This window comes from Macrotis lagotis, chromosome 2, assembly GCF_037893015.1.
Source record: "Macrotis lagotis isolate mMagLag1 chromosome 2, bilby.v1.9.chrom.fasta, whole genome shotgun sequence".
In the NCBI taxonomy this organism is placed as follows: Eukaryota; Metazoa; Chordata; class Mammalia; order Peramelemorphia; family Peramelidae; genus Macrotis; species Macrotis lagotis.
Window position 1 is genome coordinate 42,186,803 of NC_133659.1, and position 16,770 is coordinate 42,203,572.

The window sequence follows — 16,770 nt, forward strand, 5'->3', positions numbered from 1 at the left end:
AAAATTCCCTTTCCCATTGGAAGTATGCATTTGATCTGTAGCTTTTCAAGGACTGAGGATTTGAGGACTTGCCTTGGGGTCAGCCAATGTGTCATGGGTGGGACTGGAAACCATATCTTCCTTGTTTTTGAATGTCTTTTTATCTATAGACTGTTTTATCTATCTATACTGTCCTTTATTCTTCAATAAGAGAAGTAATGCAAAATAAGACTGGAAAGCTTCATTGGGATCAACTTCAAATGCCAAATCCAGCAGTTTATATTTGATCCTGGAGTCCATAGGGAACTACTGGAGTTTATCGAATCAGAGGTGTGACATAATCCATCCTGTACTTTTATGGTGTATGAAGGATAGACTGAAGTGGGGGAGTCATTTGAGGCAGGGAGACCATTGCAATAGTTCAAGCAGAGGTGATGAGTTTAGACAAAAATGGCTATGACAATAGAGAAAGGGGAAGGAAGTGAGCGATGCTGTTGAATGGAAATGGCATGATTTGCCAACCGACTGTACATGTAAGGTGAGGAAAAACAGGGAGTTGAGAATAATCATGGAGGCTGCGATTTTGGTTGACTGTAAGAATGGTGGTGGCTTCAAAGAAATCAAGATCAGAACAAGGTCAAGGGGAAGAGAAAATGATATTTGTGATATAGATCTTTACCCATGCATGTCTGCTTATTCTGTGAATTTCACTGCATCCTACCCAAAATGGAGTATGAGCATAGGGCTCATACTCACCAGTCATAGCCTGGAACGTAGAGCCTCCCCTCAGAGAGACGCCTGCTCTACCAAAAAGTCATCTTGGGGTCAGGAGTCATGATGTAGGAAGGCAAAGATGGACTTTTTTAAATAGCTTCTTTGGTCTAAGGGGTAAACTGGGAGTTTAAACAGAGGTATTTGTACAGGAGGGCTAGCAGATATCATGTGAATGGCAGTATAGTGTTCATGGGAAGGATGGAAAGCAATCCATCTCAGCTAATGTTGGCCTGTGAACCAAGCCAATGCACCACCCATTGCTTGCTTTTGTATGGCCTATAATCTAAGAGCTAATCCTTCCTAGCTCCTGGGCTGTACACAACAAGGTGGTGATGATTTCAGATCTATGGTCATGCCGCATTAACCTCTTTTCCTTTTTTTGAAATGATTCCTGGATTGGTAGATTGGGGAGATACACCAACTATAGTTCACTTAATCTTGAGCAGAGTCGTTGAGATATCTCGTTATTCTTATCAAAAAAAAAAGAGAGATGTTGATCAGGAACTGGTTAAAAGGCTAGATAAAAAATGTAGCCACCAATGGTTTAGTCTTAACAACCAAACAGACCTCTAGGAATGTCTTAGTTATTTGTGCTTGGTCTTGTGCTGTTTAATCATTTTATTAGTGTCTTAGATAAAGGTTTACCAGATTTGCAGGTGAAATAATCCTGAGAGGGATAAGCAACATGTGTTGGTTATCCATCAGATTCAGAAAAAAATCTTGACAAATCATTACACTTGGCAACACTGGGAAGGAAATGTAAAATTTTTTGGGGGGGCTCAAAAACCCAATTTCCCAAGATGGGAGTTCATCGAAATAGGAGTTCATCTAGAAATGGATGGGGTTTTAATAGATAATAAACTTAATATGAGTTAATAGTTTGATATGGCAGCCCAGAAAGTTAATGAAATTTCAAGTTTCGTAAAGAGGGGTAGTGTTTAGGATGAGGGAGACAGGTGTTGTTTTACTCTGGTCCAACAAGAGTTGAGGGGAATTGTATTCCATTCTGGGGGTAACTCTTTAGAAAGGACATTGATAAGTGAGGATATATTGTGGAAGGCATTAGATGGTGATGAGCTATGAGATTAAGTCATATACAGATCTGCTGAAGAAACTGGGGATGGTTAGCCTGGAGAAGATTTTGGAGGAGGGGTTGACATTTTAAGAAGGCTATGTAAATTAGGGAAAAGACTGGAGACCATGACATTCAAGGATTGGTGGTGAAAGAAAAAGAACCCCAAAAGCAATCTGAGATGTACAGTATGGGATTTAGGATAGCTATTGTTATCATGTGCTCGACTTGGTCATAATGACAAGCCAAGAAAGGAAGTTCATATATCACAACATATAAACAACCTTGTTCCCACTGAGGCAGAAGCTCTGCCTTGAGATCCAGGGCTTGACTCCTAGCTTGGTTACTTACTTAAATAACAAGGTAATAAGTGACCTGTGTTGAATTTAATTTATTTGGCTATGAAAGGTAACAGTTTGGGTGGTAAGTTTCTTCCTGTGGAAACAATAAAAAAGTCTTGCCTTGATCATTATTACTATTTTAATTGTGTTCTGGAGTCTACATGTGCATTGTTCAGCAGGCATTAATATTCAAATAAACCTAAAATACTTAATTAGATGAAGGTCACTTCCTGATCTGGGCCTCATTTCATTAAATGAAAAAATAGAGGGATTGAATTAATAGTCTCTAAGGTGCCTCCCAGCTCTAAATTCTATAATAAAAATCTATTTTTTTATCCAGCTTCACTTCCAACTCATTTTAAAATTAATGTATCTGCTAAGTCCCGTGCTGCAGGAAAAGAATTCCATCAATTAATTACTATCACCTGCCTCTCTCATGGTATTTGTACTAGTTTTTATTTGTCATTATTAATGCTATTTTCTCTTTCTATTAGATTGTAAGTGCCTTGAGGGTAGGAACTATTCATGTCCATATTATATTTTCTGGCATCTGTTAGGCAGAGATACTTAGGAAAGAGAACTGTGACTTTGTTTTATTTTTCCTGGTTTTCTGTTACTGAAGTTGAAAGGCCCTAAAGTCTCCATTTTAATGCAAGTTTCCTTTTCCAGTAACTTTATGAAAAAAAGACAACTACTAGGCGTTTAAATGAGCTTGTTTCAAGTTTCCACATCTGGGCTGAACAGTAATGAAGGCAAAACAAGCCTATAAAGAAGACAAGAGTGGCCGGGGCCTCAAGCAGAGAAGAAAACAGGTGGACAGTACATGGGGATTTGTTCTGGGGGAAAAAAAACATCCAGTAAAATCAAGCTACAGACCCTCTCCTTTCCTCCCTTCCTCCAACTGGCTGGGTAAGAGAACAATCCAACTTGTAAGCTTAAATACTGACTGCTGCATGCTGTTTATTTCCCAAAGAACAAAGGTCTGAGATCATAACAGGAACAGCTAAATTAACTTTAAGGCAAGGGTCTTCTTTAACTATTTATATGCTATTTGGCACCGAAGGGCAACAACAGGGAAAATCATCATGCCACCATACTTTACAGGTGTCCTGGGGTACACACATACCTCCTTGAGCAACCAATACTGTTTTGGGTAGAACATAAAATGTTTCATTACAGAGGCCAGTGGCATCTGGAGGAAGCAATTCTGATCTCCTTTAGCAGGACATGCAGTATTTTCTCATAAAAAGATTATAAAAATTAGTATACTTGTTGAGGGTAAATTTTAATACCTAGCTTATTTGTTGCATGTACTTAATTTGATTTTTTTTGTATGTGTGTGTGTGGGGGGTGTCCAGAACTGAGATGTCATGGGGATAAGGTACTCACTTTAATGAGCAACTGTTCTACAATTTAAGAGTTTTTAAGGGTTGCCTGGGGTACCAAAAGGGCAAGTAACAAGCTCAGGGTCAAAATATCCATATAGGTCAAGAATTGAATTTGAAGGCATCCTGAATCTGAGGCCCAGTCTCTATTCACCAAATCTCATAGATTCTTTTAATGTATTTAATTAGGAAGAAATTAAAATGGAGGTTCTTAACGCTGCTACATGTGACTTAAAATGGCAGTGATACCATTGCCATTCAAAGAACTAAGTATTCCCAGCCAGCGTGCTCCAAATGAGCATTTATAAGCCAGCCCATTAAGAATATCACAATATCACAACTATCATTCAGCAGGGCTAACTTCACGAAGATATGCCAACATAGCGTATGAGACAAATTTTGTTACAAATGATCTTTGAAGGGAGGCATCCATTAGGTCACAGTCGTACAGATATTTAAAATGGGATCGTACTTGGCTAGAGCACATTGTCTCTGCAGTAATGCAAAGAACACAGAATTTGGAGTCAGTCTAGTTTCAAATTCCACCTGTGTGACTTGTGACCTTCGTAGCCTGGGGCAAAGCTTATTGGCCCCATATGAGATGAGGGGATTATTTTAGATTAGCTCTAACATTGATCTTAATTTATCTACTATAGAAATCTCCATTGTAATAGCTGGGAAGCATTTTCTCCAACATCATTTTGTAGATGGTAAAATTGTGTAGCAAATGCTCGTCTGATTCAGTCGTCTTTTGGAATATTTCTTTTTTTTTTTAAATTTCACAAAGTTGACAATGTTTTCCCCTAGTCAGTCCTTTCTGAAATGAAGCACACCCTACATAGTTTGTCCATCTCTGCTTTGTATCATGTTGCAATGGTGAAGTCCTGAACAAACATGGAAAAGGCAGTCTACTCTGAATAAAATTAACTGCATAAAGTCAAAATAATTAGGGCCAACAATGCCAACTCTTCCATCAGAAATACATGTGAGATTCTCAGTGCTTCCACTGTCCACTGAAGCCTGTTAGGAGAATGTCGGTCGGCGTGAAGGCTATGGAATTATATTAAAACAGGACACCAAAGAGTTTTTCCCTTCCCACTGGTTGTTTATTTTAATAGCATTTGCATCAGGAAATCAACTGAAACACTTCAACAACAGAAAGCTGGCAGCGGGGTTGAGGAGAACAAGTGATTATCTTTCCAACAGATGTGACAGAATGGTTTCAAGTTGGAACAGTATTGCACAAAGGAATCCATGGGGAGGGAGGGAGAGAGAGAGGGAGAGAGAGAGAGAGAGAATGAGAGAGAGAGAGAGAGAGAGAGAGAGAGAGAGAGAGAGAGGGAGGGAGGGAGGAGTGGGCATCTGACAACATGGATTGTGAGGAAAAAAGGCACTATTCAGCTGTCTGTGTAGTCTGAAAATAAAAGACATGAAGCACAATCCATGTTTCTCAAAGTTACATTCGATGTTGTTCAAGAGATGCTCCCAAGCTCTCAGGGTGAGAGGTGGGGAAACAGAGCCAGGGAAGCTGGGAGACTGCAAGGACGCCTCAACAGCAGGTCTGTCACTGATGAGCTAGAATGGCATCTTGATCAGGAGGACCTATTTTGTAAATAGTGCTGTGAAAGGCACCCAACTGCATGGGTTTCTCTTGCAAGGTCTCGATCTGTCCAACAAGCCTCTCGGCAGTGCTCGTAAGCTCCACTTTGAAGGAGCTAGGTTGGCAGTGCATTGGAAACAACAGGCCATTTCGGCAGGCCGTGTGAGCTTTTTTTTTTTAGCTAGCATCACACACAAACTAATTTTAATACCAGGGAAATTGATGCCAAAAAAAAAATAATAAAATAAAATCTGAGTCACTGTCCCATACAGTGCTACTTACTTACTTCAGAGGCAAACTTTTAAAACATAAAGTCAGGGGCATCTCCACCTCTTTAAGGGTAAGTTTCATGAAATGAGTCTAGGAAATGCTTTTCACAAGCTATGGTTTGGAGGCCCATGGGGTTTTCATTCTGAAAACAACAAATGGGAGTCTAGCTGAATCCTAGAAATTTCATTAATGGAAAGTTTGACTAAAAGTCCAAATAACAGGAATCCATTTTAGGAATTACCTATTTATTTAACTTCTCTCATATCTAAAGCTGTTTTTACAAAAAAGAGGGAGACAGCAACAGAGAGAATATTACTATCCATGGAACTAAGTTCTTCCTAATTATGCAAACAATGAGGAAATCAACCCCAATGCAAAAATGCAGTTTGTCACAAAAAAAAAAGCACTAACCAGTTTAGTGATTTTTGTCAATGTCGTTTCTGTGACCAAATAATTAAGGATTTCAAATGACAAGATTTAACTGAAAAAATAAAATGAAAATAAAACAAATAAAATGTATAAAGCTGATCCTTTAAAAATACTCTGCTTTTTTTCAATAGATTCAATCGGATTACCCAGGAAGTCTGAGGCATACAAAATTCTGCAATTTATATTAATGCATACAGGTGATATAAAAGCAATCCCTGTGCATTCTCTTTTATTTTTAGTATCAGGTAAAGGAATATTTTACACATCAAAGTTAGGAAAAATCCATATGACCCTCCCTATTAGAGTTGAAAACAGTCACATAAATTTATTGATGGTTGTCATTTTGGAGCAATTAGAAAATAGAAGTTAAACAATTTGAACAAAAAGGTATCTTTTCCTCTCCTGGGAAATAAACATATATATATGTATATAAACATATATACACACACATATACATATAACATATAACATTGTCTTTTAAAATGCAAAGTGGTTAATTCACTTTTATATATTAAAAAAAGTATTTCCTTATGGTCAAAAATACTGACAAAGAGCAGAGGCTGGAAAAAACTCACATTTGCCACTTTAAAAAAATACATTATTGTTTCAGCAGTTGAGGGTACTGAATTTATTACAAATCCCGGTCCCCTACTTTGGAATCATAAGGAATCTGCAGCATTTGCAGAAATGGGCTTGCTTGGACCATGAGTTGTTATTGAGTCCATCCCTCCTAACTTCTGGCAGGACCATGCCCAAATCACCCCAGACACATGTTGCCATAAATGCCACCACTTTGAAAATTGTGTATTAGATTAGGGAAAGGAAAGAACTTACTTGGATGCAATCCAATCATTAAGATTTGTGACACTGTGGCAGAAACCTTTTGGGTCCAAAGCTACCCATTAGATAGAAGGGAGGGGCTTTGGAGAGTACATAAGCTCTTTGAGGCCAATAGAGCACTAGTTCATAATCATGCTCCTGGTGCTACAGTTGTATGAAAGAGGTGATTCACCCCTGGGAGTTCTCAGCACTGCCCATCTGAAGCTTGTGGGCTAGCATTTATGTAAACTTTAGGACAGATCCACCTTAGATCTGTTCTGGTTTAGAAATGAAGGTTTTCTTTGGGGGGTTATTTTTTTTTTTGTCTGTTGCCAAGGAAACAATTTGTGTGCCACATCTCCTGCCAATAAATAAATGGAAAATGAGATTAGTCAAAAAACATCATGTACTAGCAATGTCTTCTCAGTATTCTGACTTGATTACATTTTTTTTAAGTGTTTCTTTTCAATACCCCTCTTGCATTTTTCCTTCAAATGTAAGCTTTGTCCTAATCATTGTACCCTTTTCTGACAGGTAAAAATATCCTTTAGGGCAACATTCAAAATGTTTTCATATGATGGAGTGAGGCATTCCTTAGTCATGTTTACTTAACACATTTTGTCAGAAGGCTCCTTTTCTAAGATGGGGGAGAAAGTGAATGGGGAAAAGGGAAGTCAAACTCATCCATACATATTTTAGAAACATTGTAAATAGAAAAATATGCATTGATTATGACTGTACAACAAAACCGGGAAATCTTTCACATTCTGGATGACAAAGTCTGTTTTATTCCCCCACCCCCACCCCTCTGGCAATCAGCTAACCAGGATTCTTTTAAATTGGGCACCTCCTGAATCCAAACAGCTGTTTGTGAATCTTAGGTTTAAAAGTCCACCAGGTGACGTCACATTTCCATAGCTGCCAAAACATGAAGTGTACGACACTGAGAGAAGAACTCTATCCAACATGAATCGGGTCAAGTTCAGTGTATTTCTTTCAAATGGCTTCCAAGTGGAATCTTAGCCCTCTTCCCCCCATGTAATGGAGGATGAATGATGAAATTTCATGTTACAAATGTACTTTTTAATTAACTTTTATAATGACTTTATGGTTCCATAGTGTTTTTTACAAGTTCCAAAGAGTTCTCACCATTTTTGCTGGATGTTCACGATAGCCCCAAGAGCTAAGCAGGGAAGGTATTATTGTCCACATGTTATGGATGAGAAAATGGAGGCTCATGGAATTTACGTCATGACTTGCCTATGGTCACACAGCTAGTACTTTTGGAGCCTAGACCAAAACTCTTCTGACTCGAGCCCAGCGGCTCTTTCTACCATGACCTCCTGCTTCCACCTGGCCTGCCTGGTGCTTTCTGGACTAACATTCAAAATTGTTGAAGTTCATTTCAGTTATGTCCAACAGTTAGTTGACCCAAATGAGAAATAGAAGAGCAGATGGGATGAATTCACTCAACATAACAAAACTGGTGCAAAACCACTTTAAACTAGTTACTCATAACCTTTTGGTCCAAATACATAAAATATGCAATATTTACAGCATTTTGACTCCTTTTGTAAATGCAATGCTTTAAAACACATTTAAAAAGCACCTTAGTAAAAATATTCTACAGGTAAAAGTATAGAAGTAGTAGGAAAATCTCAACCATACCACAGCTCATCAATGGAGTTATAATATGGAATTGCCAATATATCTATTACAAATCATTTTGGGAGGAATACATAATGAAGCTGCTTTTAAAATCAATGTGTAAGTCTGAACTAAAACAACATCCTTCTTTGAGGAGTATTCCCCAACCATGGTTGGTAAAGAGATGAGAGGAAGAAATACTGCTTTGATTCTCTATCTGTTTACATTATTGGGTTTAATTCCTTCTTAACACTCACAACTGGATATTCTCTTTTTATTAAAACCTCTATAATTTTGGGCAAACTCAACAGCAGCAGCTACATTTCTCAGCAAACATTATTGGACATTCTAAGTTGACGGTATTCACAACAGCAAAGTAGGAGAGGTCAACCTGTCATTAACACTACTCATTAAAGCATACAGTCCAAATCTCCATGGGAAGGTGAGGGAGACAGGTGGTTTCTTCTTTATGGATGTCTTAGGTAAGACAACTGCTCTGAGAATCAAAAACAGATTAGAGGATACTTCTCTGAAATCTTAATTATCAACCAGAACTCTGTTGTGTGTGTTAATTTTGGTAAGCAAATGTACAGTTTTCTTTTGACAGGAGGCTATTAGCCCAACACAAAGGTTAGGCTGAAGAAAAGACTAGAAGCTTAAGCTTCTTGGAAGGCTGATCTCTCCAGACATTGTCCACTTGTTTGCTTGCTTGCTTGCTTGATGTCCTCAGCCCAAATGTCAGCTCAATGATAAATCATCTCATGGGCTTAATAGTGATTTTGGAGCTGAGAACCAAGGAGGAGACATGATCAAACTTTTAGTCCCCGGATCTAGTAGGAACATGGTGTACTTAGTTCGATTTGGGATAAATCTTTTCATAGAAAAAGTTCTGTGAAAGGATATACAAATCCCCATCTTTTTCCCGAACAGCATGGGCTCGAATGAACTGGAACTGTTCCAGGGCAAATTCATAGAACTCATTCTCCATTTTCCAGATGTCAGACTGTTGCAACTTTGCGATGGTTTGTTTGGTGGGGAGCTTCTTCTCAGTGGTTTTCCTAAGATGAGATTTCTTTCCTACTTGCAAAAGCAAACACAATTTAAAAAAAAAAAATTAACTTATTTTTTCCAAGAGAAAATAGGTCTCCCCTTCCCACACCCTATGTCTTGAATTCTTTCCCCCCTAACTTCCTCCTTTTAAAAATTTCTTATTTCCTCCAAGTTAAACTGAAATACTACCTCTTCTATGTAGTTGTTTTGTTTCCTGCTTCCCCAAATTACTCTCTATTTAATTTTTGTGGGTATGTATGCATGTATGTAAAATATACATTCTGTCTCTGACAGTATAAGCTCCATGAAGGTGGCAACTGTCTTATTTTTATCTTGATATGTCCAAAGACTCAATAAAGTGCCATGTACAGAACAGGTACTTGGAAAATGCTTATCAATTGATTGAAAGGACAAAAAATGTCCATATCCTTGGAAATGAAGAACTACTTTAAGAAGACAGACACATGATTAAAGGACCCAGGATCCCAGGCTTAATGTTGAAAGGACTACGGACAGTCCAATCCCTTCAATGTTAACATAATGAAGCTGGGTTAATTAATAAATTTTTACTGAATTAATGAATTGACTCTAGGGTAAATGGAACTCTTATGATGGTGGGACTTGACTTTTTAACATCACTTCATGAGAAATTTTTAGCCTGAGAAGGAATTACTGAAATTGCAAGGAAGTAAGGTAAGAACTGTCACTCTGCAGACCTCTCATACTGTCCCAATCACATAGCTTAGGGCTTCTGTGTATTTCTAAAGAAAAATGAATAAAATGATGGCTTTGTAAACCTATGCTATTTGTCAGTGATCTTCTCTGGAGGCAAGATGGTGGGAGATCTGGTGAAAAAGAGTCCCTAGAAATGAATTCCTGGCACAGGCTCCCAGAGGAAAGTAGATATATAGCAGGACTGACAGATGGGAGGGGGCTTGCAGCATCACCATGATATTGTGAATTCCTCCAGGAATGAGGCTGATCTTGTAACTCCAGAGCAGAGGTTAGTGCCAACCACATAGAAAGTGCTTACTGACTATAGTTCTGTAATGGCTCATGTAGGCATAGAACTCTTTACTGGCCACAGTTTGTAAACAAAGAAGGAACCTGGTTCTTGGTAGGCATTTAAGAACTCTTTACTGACCACAGTTTGTAAACAAAGAAATAACTTGGCTCATAGTAGGCATACAAGAACGCTTCCCTAATCATAGTTTATAAACAAAGAAGTAACCTGGCTCATAGTAGGCTCAGAACACTGTTTGTAAACAAAGTAGTAACCTAGTTCATACTAGGCAAATAAGAACTCTTTACTGACTATAGTTTGTAAAACTAGCTCCTGGTTCATAGAAAAATAAGAACATTTTACTGTCTATAGTTTGTAAACTAAGAACTAACCTGGCTTGCAGGAGGCATTTAAGAACTTTTTACCAATCACAATTTGTAAACAGAGTAGCCACCTGGCTCATAGTAGGCATAACAGAACTTCACTGACCACAGTTTGTAAACAAAGAAGTAACCTGGCTCATAGTAGGCATATAAGAACTCTATTTACTATAGTTTGTAAACAAAGTGGTAACCTAGCTCATCATAGGCACTAATCATCATTTACAAACAACAAAATGAGGGGCCCAATACAGTCGAGGGCATGATCACCTGTTTCTCAGGGCTGCCTATCTCTGTATACCAGAATTAGTCCTTACACTCAGAATGACTTTCAGCAGGGTTTGTGGATGGTTCCTGTTTAACATTTGCTCTGACCTTCTGGTGGGTCTCTCCGGGTGGGATTTGGTGTGAAAGCAAAAGTCACCTCCTGAAGGTGGGTTCTGATGTGGGCTCTTTTCAGGGACTTCCTTCACCTGCTCAGGGGCTGAAAGTCCAGGCTTCATAGAATCTAGGGAAGAGTTTAGGAACCAGCACTTCCTTGACTATGGGATGGTCTACCATATCAAGGCTTGAAAAGCTCCCAATATAGATATCATTTACTTTTCTTCTCTTCCATTCCTCCACTTTTATAGCAGGAATGTTCATATTTCAATTATATCCAAGTTAGTTTGTAGAAGGGCTTAAAAGGCTCTCTCTGGCTCAGGCAAAAGTCAAAAAGGGATTCTAGGTCTCTCCTATACACTTGGTACCAGTTCTTAATTCTTTCTGCACTGGGAGCCATTGCTCTTTGCATTTCAGGCCTCTCATGTATTTGTCAAAGAATCCAGCTCTCTTGTCTTGTGTTTTGTCCCCGCTATAGACTTGTACCCCCAGGAGGGGAGGGAAGATCACTCAAGCACAGTGATCTGTATGAAGAAATGCTTAAACAATATTTGTCCTATCAAGTTGAGTAGTGATGATTTCACCTAAACATTTGAGAACCTTCAACAATACAAATAAAATGACATTTCAGGAAGATTTTTTTTTTAACAACCACTGAAATACCTGTCCGGTAGAGTTCTGTGGCCCCCCTGAAGAAACGGGGCAAAGCTGCCTCTAGGAGCATGATAAAGTCTTCAAGTTCTTCGGTGACTCCCACTAAAAAGTATTCATTAATCAGGTTATATTTGGCTTGATCCATGGCCCATCTGCTTCCCACATTCCTAAAACCAGAGAAAGGGCATTAGTGCAAACTTGTGAAATCAGTCAAGTATTTTGATACCTTGACATAGTAAGACAAACCTGTGATGTCATTAGCAGCACTGCATGAGGAAAATTCATTTCGAGGCACACCTGTATTTAATTTCTCTTCCCTAACTTTCCCATCTTCTCATTTTGCCTCACCTGTGTCAATACTACACCAGATGTCCAGAAAAGAACTCTGAGATTTTGCACAAAACTTGTCGATATTTGTCGATGAATCAGTCAGATTTAGGAAACTGTGCTTCCTGCTCAAAATAATTCAGTTTCTAATGCCAGTGTTTCTACAATTTCCTAAGAAAGAGAGATCAGTGTCCACATCACTCCGAGTCACTGACTCTTTCAATATTTAGGGAAGTGACCACCAGTAGAGATGGACAGGTATGCCCACAGACCACAGACTCGAGTGGGGGGGTAAGGCAGTGGGGCTCTGCCATTAATTGGTCCCAGGTTCTTGGGAGAACTGGCCTGATGCATTATCTGTAAAGGAGGGGAGCCCTCTTTCAGCTCTAATACTTATAACCAAAGAGAGAACTCTGACCTAGTTATACTTGATAAAGCCAAGTGTGTGACTATCCCACATTCTTCTAGAAAAAACATAAAAGTGAGAAGGTCTTACCCCTCACACCCTAACTACACTTTTTAAAAATTATGATATTTCTGCAGGTGACTTTAATCACATTTAGTAGCTTCTCATAGAGGACTAAGAGAAGTAGAACTTCTGAGTTTTGTGATTTTTCATTCTAAGTGGTTCTAAGAAAGATATTAATGGTGAATGGGTTACTATTGCTTCTTCTGTGTCCTATAACAATGAATCTTCCAATCTCAGACTTGAACACATAGAGCCTCTATTAGGCACACCGGTCTTGGCCAGTCTCTGTGGTCTTTTATTAGAGTCCTAAACTATCATGAATTTCATGATTTTTGCTTCCCTGATAGTCACAAACACTTTAATAGGAAAATGATGCAAATAATCACGTTGGGTTGGGTGGCAGCAAGTCAAATTCAAATTTCACCTCTAAACTCTTAGTTCTCTGGCCATGTGCAACAGCAACAACTCACATTTATGCAGTGCCTACTAAGGGTTAAGCACTTTATAATTATAATCTCATTTGATCCTTACAATAACCCAGGAAATACAGGTGTTATTATTCTTAGCTCACAGTTGAGGAAACTGAAGCAAAGAAAAGTTAAGTGACTTGTTCAGGGTCCCTGTGCTAGGAAGAGTCTGAGGCTGGATTTGAACTCAAGTCTTTCAGACTCCAGACCTGGGGTTCTAACCATTGCACTTGTCAGTGCAAGTGATTTCATTTCTCAAACTTTCAGATGCCTGATTTGAAAACTAGGGATAAAAATCCCTTTAGTCTTACCTCAGATGAGATCATGTAATAAAAACACTGTGCAAATCGAAAGCGCTACAGAACCGTTATTCATTATTATTAGCCTTGTTATTATTGTCTGACAGGCTTTGAAATGGCTGAAATGTTAAGCAAGCCTTGAGAGGGTAAATATTGACTGGCCTCCAATCAAGGCATGGCTGGCCTGGTGCAAAACTGACAGATAAGCTGCATTCAAGCCAAGTAGCTTGGGGACCCTCTGAAGGCCATTGAACATAGTCTACTACTCAGTCCCAGATCCTCCTCCCTAAGTTCTCCCCATGATCTGTGGCACATTCAGACCGGCTCAGTGAAGATGACTGAGAGCACAGCCTTGGTCATCGGCTACACTGAAATAAACGCGTCTTCCTACCAGCATTCCGAGCTGTGGCCACAGAAAAACGGGATCTGAAGCCAGAGTTTCTCTGGAGCACAATCGGAGCCTCCCTCGGCCACGCATTCGTCAAAAGTCTGCAACAAAACAAAGGAGAACAAATGAACCACAAACCTAAAGCCGGTCTGTCAAACATCTCAAGATGACCAGCTACCGAATGAATTTGGGGGTAGGGGGTGGGAGAGACAAGGGAGCTAAGAAGGGAAAGCAAAGAGAAAAAAAGACACCTATACTAAGGGACCTTGTTTTTAAGAATTGACTATAACTTTAAAATGCTAACAATTAGTCTTTGGAATTAAGGAACCTTAGTGATGCAATTTTGTATTTTCTAACCCATGACTTGGAAAGACAAAGTTGCTGATGCAAATCCATTTTTAAAGAAGACAATATGGGATTAAAGCAGATTTATACTTCAGTTTATTTGTAAAATTAGGGAATGTAACACTAGCTTGATCTCTGAACTCTTTTCCAGCTTGAAATGGTGTGCTTCTATGAACTCCACATCTTCACTTATTAGGTTCCAAAGGACTGGCAAGTTATTATCCAGTCAACCCTGACCAGACTTTTATCTGTTGAAATTCTATTGATTATGACTCAGTCAAATGCTGCCTCCTCAAAGAAGTTTTCTTTAACCTCTTCAGTTGAAAGTGAAGTCTCTTCTGCAGTTTTCAACAAATGATTATCTGACATAGAGAAAGCATTACATCTCAATGTTTTGGTCTCTTCCTCTTGTTGTAACCAGCCATTTCTTTCAGATGGCCTTCAACAACTGTTCTTGGGCAGAATACAATGGAGTGCCTGTCCCTTCACCCAGGGATCTCTAGTCACCCTTTTTTCACTAGCTGTATGACCTTGGGCAAGTCACTTAAACCCTGATTGCCTTGCATCCAGAGTCATCTCCAGTCATCCTGATTCATGTCTGGCACCTGTTGTACTTGTTCTCACACCTTTGGACACCTGATCCTAGAGGTGAGAGGCTCCACCCCAGTGGAGAAAGCTTACATTGGGAAGCCTTCACACAGCTCTCCAATGCCTCTCTGAAACTCTTCCTTTGCTGTCATTACTCAGTAACACTAATTGATCCCTAAATCCAAATTCTCATTGAGCCCCAAGTCATTCTCCTTCCATTCATTATCTGGCTCAAGTTTTCCTGACAACTCTTGCTCTTATAATTTAGTGGACCTGACCATATCTGTTGACTTCTACACAGCTCCCATGACCTACTCTTCTCTCTATTATCAGCCACAGCCACATCTCACCATTGGTGACAAATGTTCTACTTTAAAACTCAAAACACCAAAAGTCTCTTGATCAGATTATTCCATCTCTCCTTAAACTATAATCCCTCTTTCATTTTGGGCCTCACCAGCTCTGTCACTGGTCAAATAATTATTTCTATTCATTTCTCCTGAGTTCATCATGAAAACCAATTCCCTACTGAATATACTGAAGTGGATGTTCTACAGATAACTTTTTTTTTCAGTTTTTCAAGGCAAATGGGGTTAAGTGGCTTGACCAAGGCCACACAGCTAGCTAGAAGTGTCTGAGGCCGGATTTGAACTCAGGTCCTCTTGACTCCAGGGCTGGTGCTCTATCCACTGTGCCACCTAGCCACCCTCCCATAGATATCTTAATGTCCAATGTCCAAGTCTTTCCTTCACAACCCACCCCACTTCCAAACATCTCTATTTCTGACAAGTGTGCCACCCTCCTTGATATTCCCTTTGAGACTGTACTCTTCTTCATTCCACTTACCCAACCAGTTGCAACCTTTTCTTCAGAATCACAGACCTTTATCAACTCCCACCAGTACAACTATACTATCTCCCTAATGGTTTCCCTACTTCTGATCTTTCTGTTAAGTCCACTCTTCTGCCAGAATGATTTCTCTCAAGTACAGGTCTGACCAGATCATTTCTTTATTCAATAAACAAGAGACCATGACTTCAAGGTTCAAATAAAAGCTCCCTCTTTCAAGTGCTTCACTCTGAGCCCCAGCCAAATTCTCCACCCTCCTTAAATTCCTTTTTCTTACTATCCAGGCTGTCCTAACTGGCGACCCTGTCTTTTTTTGCCTTTGCTCTGACTGTCCCTTGGGTTCCTCTTCCTGGAATTTCTAGTTTTCTTCTAGTTCTTTCAAGCATTATCTTTGTCTATACAAAATTTTTGTTTCTCCAAATGCTAATGTCCTTCCCAGAATGTATCTTGTGTATATGTTTATTTACATGGATGTGTTCTTCCAGATAAAATGCAAAAATTTTTTATTTTTGTTTTTGTACCTTCAGTACCTACAGGTGGGTTTACTAAGTGTACTGAACATCACTGTTTATTTCTTAGATGTCTTCATCATTCAGCATACCCTCACCTCATTAGGAAAAGAAAATTCTCTCCAAGAGGAATGGCTTGGTGGTGCCTCAGTGACCCTCTTGTGTTAATAATGTCATCATGTTAGAATCCCAAAGCTACCATTCCGGTTCAAATTCTTATTACTTACTGCAAGGGGTCCTTTAATAGCCTCCTCATTCTTTTTATCCCTTCTGTACACTGCAACTAGATTTATCTTACTAAAATAAAGTTTACTACTCCCCTACTCAAAACTATCAAAAACCAGCATTCACAGTTTCAGATGAACGTAGATTTCCAGGTCATTAACAATTAGCCTCCAACACATTTTTCTGATTCAAACACTCTCCACTCTAGAAAGACTGGTCTGTCAAACAGTTCCCCTAACATGCCCCCACCACCCATCCCTCTGTTCACACCATCCTCTGCCCTCTAGCCGGGTACAACCTATGCAGAGCTGCAGTGCATCCTCCTGTGAAGGATTCCCCACTCTGCTCAACTTATCCTGCAGAGATCTCCTTTCTTTGCCCCCTCCCTCAAATATTTATCATCTTTTATTGTACCACTTCCTGGAAGCTCCTTATTGTTGCCACTGATTATTTAAGCTGTGGTCATAGTAAATGCAAAATAAATATTTGTTGAATGAATGAATCAATAAATCTGAATATA

General features: G+C 39.2%; 1 protein-coding gene across 3 annotated transcripts in view; it reads right to left on the bottom strand.

Annotated features, from left to right (window-relative positions):
• Positions 1 to 4,635: 4,635 nt before the first annotated feature.
• Positions 4,636 to 16,770, bottom strand: part of HS2ST1 (heparan sulfate 2-O-sulfotransferase 1) — a 219,507-nt gene continuing 207,372 nt past the window's right edge. For 2 of the 3 annotated variants that reach the window (XM_074221754.1, XM_074221756.1), the window contains exons 5-7: positions 13,738 to 13,835; positions 11,794 to 11,951; positions 4,636 to 9,396 (exon numbers count right to left, since the gene is read on the bottom strand). In XM_074221754.1, coding sequence (XP_074077855.1) covers positions 9,167 to 9,396; positions 11,794 to 11,951; positions 13,738 to 13,835 — 486 coding nt within the window. In that variant the 3' untranslated portion in view covers positions 4,636 to 9,166. The remainder of the gene's footprint in view (positions 9,397 to 11,793; positions 11,952 to 13,737; positions 13,836 to 16,770) is intronic. The other variant, XM_074221755.1, reaches the window with a different exon arrangement.